This window comes from Nematolebias whitei, chromosome 15 (assembly GCF_014905685.2).
Source record: "Nematolebias whitei isolate Nwh7 chromosome 15, NemWhi1, whole genome shotgun sequence".
Lineage (NCBI taxonomy): Eukaryota > Metazoa > Chordata > Actinopteri > Cyprinodontiformes > Rivulidae > Nematolebias > Nematolebias whitei.
The window spans coordinates 21,877,095-21,885,794 of record NC_056512.1 but is presented as its reverse complement, the minus strand read 5'-3'; the positions used below and the strand labels follow the sequence as shown (position 1 = coordinate 21,885,794).

The window sequence follows — 8,700 nt, the reverse complement described above, 5'->3', positions numbered from 1 at the left end:
TTCTGATGGGTTCCCTCACAGTGGGTTAACCAATAGCTGCAAAATTATTAAATCTTTTACCTTAAAAATAAACTCTAACAAGGAAAAACATCCCACTTTAGTAAAAAGTATCTATATTTTTTATGAAGTGATGGCTTTATGTAAAACAGCTGCTACTCTGCAGCTGGACTGAAAGAACAAATCTCCCCTTTTTGTTGCTGCTCATTAAGCCAACAAACATTCATACGTTCATGTTTAACTCATTGTAACGGGCAAACTGCAGTCAGAATCTTTAGAAGGCATGACACTACTATTATCTCTCCTTTGACACCAGCGGTGCACCTTTTATTTTTTCTTTGTAAAGGGGGCCAACCGTTTGAAGGAGAAAAAAAACGTGACGTGGTGGTCGGGGCTTAATTTATAAACCGGTCGATGCCGGAATGCAAATAGCATGCAGGGCGGGGGGTGTCTGTTTTTTTAATAAATTAGATGCGATTTCCTGCATTTCGGTGTATTTTAATGGATCGTTAAACATTTACGTTTACCTACATTTGTACACACTTCTGTCAAGCATCACCCTCCCCTTTACTTGACGGTTCTGAGCACGACTCTTCTCCGCTGAATTCACTGTCCTGCTCGTTGTTGTCCGACCACATGTGGAACCTCCAGGCACCTCCTCCTTCTGTTCATGGCGGCTGCCTGTGAGCTCCTGCTCGTGTACGACTGCCTGGTTAGCTCGGCACTCACCCCCACCACTCGCTCCTGCTCAGATATCGATTGCCACTGCCTTCAGGTTATTTAATTCCCGGTTGTCCAACTAAGGAAAATGAGAAGCCTTTTTTAAATGAAAGTAAATTGGACTGTCTTTTTGACATTTTGATTGCTGTTATTTTGACAAATTAGTGCCATCGTTTTGATACGTGATGTGAATAATACACATCAAACATTTCTCTTGTTGCATTTTTAATCAATAATCAAAATTGTATGAACGACCTACTTAAAATGTCAAAGTGAATTGCAATTTAGTTGTGCTGTTTAATTATATTTTTGAGTTTTTTAATAAAATTGCATGATGACTTGGGATTTTTAGGGTCAGATTTTTTAAGTAGGGATGCACAATATTGGATTTTTGGCTGATATGTTAAAACTTATTTGGCCGATAAACAATATTTTATATACGTTCCTTTGTCAGAACATAGCCCTCTTATTTAGGCTTATTTGTTACAAAAGTTGTGTAACATCTGTAAGAGCTGGTGGCATATATTCAGTAACAGCCATATGATATGCAGAGCACTTTAACTTATATTAAATGAAAAGTGTTAAATATTATTTATTAGCATTAGTCAGCTGTGATGCTGTCTCACTTGTGGAGGCTTGTTCTAGCTGCAGTGTGGGATCCTCTGCACTCCTGTGCATGAAGGACAGACTTTAAAATCAAAGTTTTTGTCTATCCATTGTGCCGTAAGACTAATCATGCTAACGGGGCTAACACGACGTCCAAATGTCTGTGGTAAAACTCCCCCAAGTGCTTTCGGCTATTGGCTTCTCAATGACGTTGGAAATGACGGCTTGCAATTTGGTTAAGGCTACGATGGAAAAATATTTCCGACTGGAGACGATGTAGCGAGACTCATCGTAGTCCATAAATCTTAGGAATCCAACATCCTCACCAACGAAAAATAAAACTTCCACACCACTGACATTTTGAATTTTCCTTTCCGCCTTGAGATCAGGTAGGCGCATGTGACGTCATCGCGTTGGGCTGCAACATCATCACTTTGTGCTGAAAACGTCATCATGTTCCGTTGCTGCTTCAGGCAAAAACAGCGCCTTTAATGGAATGGCCAATGTCCGATATTGAACTTTAACGCAAATATCAGCCGATACCATGCCAATAATATCGTGCACCCCTATTTTTAAGGGTAGAAGCAGAAATGCATGCTTGAAGGAACAGCTCGTATGTGATATTAAGAATCTTGTAAGTGGCTGTTGTGTTTAAAATGAGTGTTTATGTAATTATTTTCAGTTTACATATCCAATATAATTTTTATTCCTTCAAGGCAGTCATATTTGTTCATAACTTTGTTATTGATAAGCCTGAGAGTTACCGGATCCAAGCAAACGGTTACCAGAACGCACCCTGTCAAAATAAGAGAGTTCCTGGATCCTGTTCTGGCTGGATCCGGCTCAAATTAAGTCCTGGTGGTGGCGTCATTCATGTGAGATGTGTTGAGCACATATTTCAAACTGATAACGTTTAGGGAGGACAACCAATGTCCACACTACAGGTGTTTCTAATGAAACCATTTGTGGCATTTTTTAAATCTGTTTTCTTGTTTAATTTAGGCAACATAGTGTTTCTCCCCTTTTTTAAACATTTCGTCTTTGTGGACATGGAAAAAACCCCGTTGGTTTTGTTCCCCTTGAGATATATTGTAGGGTGGACAGCAGAGTTGTGACCCGAGGAGTGTGTTGTCACACGTCTTTGTACAGTTGTTCAGTTTCTCTGACATTCAAAGGTTCAGGCACCACTCTGCTTGTGTTTGTACGTTTCATCTTCAGGCTGAACCAGTTTCGGTCACCGTCCGTCTCCGGTTCTTCAGTTTGTCTTGAGAAAACTCCTGAGTTGTTAGAATGTAAGAAGTAGAGCAAACAGTGAATTCAGCAACCCTCAAATCAAACCTCCCCTGCAGCAGTTTAAATGTCTCACTGGGCTGCAACAGCTGGAAACTAGTTGGAGATGCAATTTCACATCACATTTAAAAAAAAAATTAAAAAAAAAAGTTTGACACAACCTGAGAGCTGCTCTTTAACTGCATCATGTATTCAGTTTTATTTCGGTGGTGTTCAGGTGGATATTTGTTTTGTCTATTCTAAAAATTCAAATAATTCCTCCTGATATAGAAATATCTTCTTTGGCTCCTGAAGGTTAAGTCCACCTTACTGTTTTTCCTCCTCTTCCTCAGATGCTGCCGGGTTATGAGAACCTCCTGTTTGCTCATTCCAGCTGGTACACGTACGCCGCCACCATGCGCATCTACAAACACTGGGACTTCCATGTGTCTGAGCCCCACACAGCCACTGGGAAACTGTCCTTCAGCAGCTACCCTGGTGTGCAGACTCCAGAAAATCTCCTCCACAAGAATTAAAAACATTTAGCAGCAAGATTCTAAATGTGTGCAGTTGTTTCACACAAACTAGATTTTAGGAGTCTCGTTAAATGCAAATGATAATTTTCCTCTATCATGTCCGTAACTTTGCATTGGTCTCATTTCTAGAACCTGGTTTGTGGTTTCAGGTTTCCTGGAGTCTCTGGATGACTTCTACCTCCTGGGCAGCGGTCTGATGATGACCCAGACCAGCAACGAAGTCTTCAACTCGTCCTTGTTTGACAAAATCACCCCAATAAGCCTACTGGCATGGCAGAGGGTCAGACTGGCCCACAGTTTGGCTCATACAGGAGAGGAATGGGCCCAGATCTTCTCCATGCACAACTCTGGTCAGTGTGGCAACATGCTGCTTCGCTGTTCGTGAAGCCGCATGGTCTCATTTTATTTATTTATTTATTGAAAATAGTGAGTGTAATAAATTTCTTTCACCTAACAAAGCAAAGTAAAAACGCCTCGATCTGACTGAAGGACGAGTTTTTAACAGGCTGTCTACCTGTTCAGGTACCTACAACAATCAGTACATGGTCCTGGACAGGAGTAAAATCAAACTGGCCCACAGCGTTGAGGATGGCGCTCTGACTGTGGTGGAGCAGATCCCAGGATTGGTGCAGTATTCTGACCAGACACAAGCTCTGCGTCAAGGTAACACACCGTTATTGTCCACTAACAAACAGCAGGCGTGCTTATGGTTGTGTGTGAGTTCAGGTCACTACACAGATGTATTCGTTTATTTTTTGAAACATTTATAAAAAACATCATTGGATGTACCTAATTAACCTTGAGGGCCAATTTAATTCAAGATGGCCGCCACAGATACATGACCTTAGAAAAGACGGATTTTGTTTTATTTCAGTCAGTTTCACAGATACTGAGCTAAATTGTGGCACATTAGTAACTGAGTCATTCACAACACATACTCTGATCATTACTCATTGAACAAAATCTTCGTCTAAAACTTCAGCATTTATTGATGGAGTCAAGCCTGTTTGTCTGTTAGCAAAATATCTTATGAACCACTAGACAGACTTTATTGAAACTTTCACAGTGTAATTATTGGATATACATCTACTTCATTTATATATTTTTTTTTTCTTTTTTTAATATTCAGAGATTCTTTGTCATTTGCACCACATGTGGTACATGTGCAGCACGAACATGAGTCTGTGTGAGCAGATGAGCACAAATGAACACAGCAACATGAAATAGATCAGCAGCAGCATGAAACAGATCAGCAGAAACATGATGTGATTTTTCACAGTGATTATTTTGGTAAGATATTCATGAGTCTAACAGCCTCAGGGTAGAAGCTGTTCCTCGGTCTAGTGGTTCTACACTTAATGCTCCTCAACCTCCTTCCTGAGGGAAGTGGGGCAAAAAGTGTGTGTGCTGGGTGAGTGGGGTCCTTCATGATGCAGGTGGCCCTCTTCCTGCATCTGGAGGTGTAGATGTCTGTGATGGTGGGGAGACTGACTCCAACTGACTTGTGCATCCTCCATGCCACATGTTGATGCTGGAGCACAGGATGCTCTCCACTGCACACCTGTAGAAGGAGGTGAGGACTGAGCTTCCCAGACCAGCTCGTCTCAGCCGCCTGAGGAAGTAGTCTCTGATGAGCTTTCTTGATCAGGCTTCTGATATACTTAATACTTTATTTATTTATAAATCCTTTTAAAACAACCACAGCTGCCACAAAGTGCTGTACATATAAAATCAGCAACATTTAAACACATAACACACACACGCACACAGAGTTTTTGATCAGGCTTCTGATACACACACACACAGTTTTTGTCCCATTGTATTGTCCTTTACTGCAACACGCACGTTCTTGTAAACCTACATTTTGGAGACTTTGCATTGACTACCATTCATTTTCTATAACCTAACTCTGACCCTTTCCCTAAACCTAACATGCTTAGTACTAGTAATGGTAAACTAGTACTAGGCAACTACTAGTAAACCTAACCCCTAATAACCCAATGTAACTTCTCCTTATAGGGATCTGGCTTTGGTCCCCACAAGGATCAGTTGGTGCCCACAATGTAACCTTAAATAAAAAAGTTGCGTTTGCGTTTGTTTAATTCAGGTTACTGGCCTTCCTACAACATTCCCTTCCACCAGAACATCTACATACTTAGCGGTTACGGAGAAATGTGGAAGGAGCGTGGAAACCAATTCTCCTATGACCTTTGCTCCAGAGCCAAGATCTTCCGTCGCGACCAGGCCAATGTGAAAGATCTGGACTCGTTGAAGTACATCATGAGATTCAACGGTGTGTTGCTCTTTGTCTTGTTAACGCAAAGTCCCTGTGTGGTGTTTATCAGCAGACAAATGTTTAGTTTGATATCTTTTATCATTTTGGGTTTTTTAGACTATAAGAAGGATCCATACTCTGAGGGCAAGCCCTGCCGTACCATCTGCTGCCGTGGTGACCTGAAAGCAGAGAAGTCTTCACCAAGAGGTTGCTATGACACCAAGGTAGTTTATTGTGATGACTGGAGATCTATGCCAAGGTGTGCCAAACATGCGTGCATTTACGCACAAAAATATATATGAACTGACAGCACAATCACAAAACCTGTCATGTTTCTGTACAGAAAACTAACACACACAGACCTGCTAATACTTAGCTTATCACAGTATTACACATCACACTTTCATCTGATATAAAAGCAAAGCAGACAAAGTCAACACCCATGAGCGGGAACAAACTACCAGCCGCTAATATTCATACTTGTACTCAGAAAAACACCCTGCTATTTCAAACTGATACCACTTATGCTTTATGACATCATTTCCGCTTCCACTTTGTAAATGACCAAGGTTAAAAAATATAAATCGTATATAGCTTAGAAATATTTTTAGATAAACTGGTGATGTTAAGTCAGCAGACCGTTAGCTGTGTTAATAAAAGAAACATGTTTCTAAAGTGTACTTTGTACTGGAAAGTACCCAAACTGAAGTACTTGTACTTGGTCTGAAAAAAAACCTATCGGGACACCCCAACAACCGACTGAAGACCATCGAACAAGTGTGTCTGTCCAGCCTTTATCGTTTCTATCTGTAAATGAAACTAATCAAGGATTAAAATGCTCCAAATGTTTGGATGTTTTCCTTTTTAAGCTAAATCCACTGAGAAGTCCCTGGTGCAAATCCCTCACAAGCCCCTAATTTAAATGTTATGTCCAGTCTAGCAACACTAAAGCCTAACATTTTTTAAAACAATCATTACCAGGTCTAGAAATCAAAGAGAGGAGAAGGCTGTTAATTTACAAAGATTGCAACCATATGAAAAACTTAGTGACTTCTGGACGAACCAAAAGCCAAAATCTCAATACCGTATTTTCCGCCGTACACGCCGCTCCCCCCTATAAGTCACAACAGTGCAAATATGTCTAATAAAGTGGAAAAATCCATAAACATGTCACTTTGCTGTATACGTCGCATCTATTATGCTTCACTGCTGACGCATCGCGTTTGTTACGCGTCACCGCTGACAACCCGGAAATGTGGACTCGTGGTGTGCCAAGAGTCGATTTGCTGCCAAATTGTGGCTGCAGGATCATCCATGGGAGGACTTTAACAAGAATTTAACAAGATTAACCCTTAAAAACAATTATTTGTTTGGTCGACTTTATAGTAAAGTTGTGTCTCAGTCTAACTTTTGCTTAATAAATGCACTTTTAATGGTCAAATCAGCTGCATTTTGCCGGGGCGGTGCAGCAAAATGAAGCTGGTTTGACGTTTGCTCCAAGCAGCAACCAGAACAAAGGTGGCAGGCTATGGCAAGTCGATTGTGTCATTAATAGCTGGTGAAGATTCTCAGTCATCCAGGACATGGTAAATTCAAAAAAGTTCAAGACAACAACAATAAAGTATAAAGTAAACTATAATAAAAAAAGTCTAGTTGTTTTTTTGTCTTGAACTTTTTTGAATTTATCAATAGCCACTTTAACTATTACATGATACAACGGTATGCCTTACAACTCGAGTGCCATCTAGCAGCTGAAAAATGGTAGTGTTCAATATTTTCAGTCGGAATTAATGAAAATGGTCATCTTTCAGCCAAAAATTGGTTTATAAATATTTGAAAAAAAATCCATAAATATGTCTCTTCAGCCTATAAGTCACAGGCATGTGAATTGTGCAAAAAACTGCAACTTATAGGGCGAAAAATACTGTAATTCTCAATAAAATTCTACATAAACCAACTGAAGAAAAATAGAAAGAGATCCACCGACTCCCTAAACTAACAGAAACAAAAGTGACCAATTCAGTGATTTAGATATTCACAAAAACATTCACAACCAAATGCTCCAGTGAGTCTCAAGCTACACCAGTTCAGAGTCGGGTCACCAAAGAACCAACCAGCAGCCGAAGTTCTTCCCGTCAGATCCACAAAGACAGCCGATCTCTTCGTCTTCAACTAATAGAAACGTCATTATCCGGCCAGGGCTGTAACAGCTTGTGTTGTTCTTCATGCAGGTGACAGATTTCCACATGGCGGGGGATTTTGTTGCAGAGGCAGTGAACGGGCCAACGACGCAGGACGGACTCCCACCGTTCTCCTGGGATAAATTCAGCAGCGTCAGCCACCGGGGCCTCCCACTGTACTACAACTTCACATTTGTCCAGATGAAGCCTCTTCTCTCTGAGCCGTGAGGTGTGTGTGTGTGTGTGTGTGTGTGTGTGTGTGTCTGGACAACCATGACCAGATTATAAACTTTAAAACAGATTTAAAATCTGAGTTCAAGCACAAATTTCTCTCAGGGTGTAATGATTCACTTGTTCACTGCAGGATGGGTGTGCTGCCATTGGTGCCTTAAACATTGCTGTAACTTTGTGATTTGATAAAAAAAAAAAAAATTCATGTTTAATACTTTTTGATAAGTGATTCATCCTTCTCTCTCTTTCACTTGGATGTTTTTTGTAACACTGTCCTTGTCAGCAAGGGTTCTGTACGACCCAGTTTGAATCTGGGAATAATGGTGGAGATGATGTTGGAAGGTGAAGGTCTACCTTGGGGCTCTGTCCACCTGCCAGCTGCTTCTTGTTTCTGGTATTTTGGATCAAGTTCATCTAATCTATCTGCCTTTGTTTCTGAAGAAGCTACAGTAGATTATAATTTTTCTATTTCTACCTTTTTGTGAATGACTCTGCTGCTTCACAGAGGATTTGAGTTTCTGTTCAATTACAGAAACCCAGGTGCCTCACAGTCCCCATCTCAGACAGGAACAACCCAGATTTTGTCAAAAACCTGGGTGGTTGTGCATTGGGCAGCTCCTAACTGCAAAATGCAGATAAATATTTTTCTTATACGTTTCCTACTGAGATGACCATCTCTTTAAATTTTGCCCAGTTACAAACAATGGACTAAAAATTGTCTCAGATTCTTGTTAGATCTAGTGAATCATCTGCTTCCTTGCAGAATCACTCATGGCTAGTTCACCTCAGCCCCTTCGCTAACACAGAAAACCTCTGTGAAGATTTATATGGTGTTTAGACCTTTTTAATCAGCATTTTATTCAACCAGCAGCTACTCTTGTCACTG

General features: G+C 40.6%; 1 protein-coding gene across 1 annotated transcript; it reads left to right on the top strand.

The window, feature by feature from the left end:
- The first annotated feature begins 667 nt into the window (after positions 1 to 667).
- LOC119421096 (phospholipase B-like 1) lies at positions 668 to 7,919 on the top strand. The gene is made up of 7 exons (XM_037688494.1): positions 668 to 709; positions 2,946 to 3,090; positions 3,278 to 3,478; positions 3,651 to 3,791; positions 5,236 to 5,421; positions 5,521 to 5,627; positions 7,635 to 7,919. The coding sequence occupies exons 1-7, from the start codon at positions 668 to 670 to the stop codon at positions 7,809 to 7,811; spliced, it is 999 nt and encodes a 332-aa protein (XP_037544422.1). The 3' UTR covers positions 7,812 to 7,919.
- Positions 7,920 to 8,700: the final 781 nt, after the last annotated feature.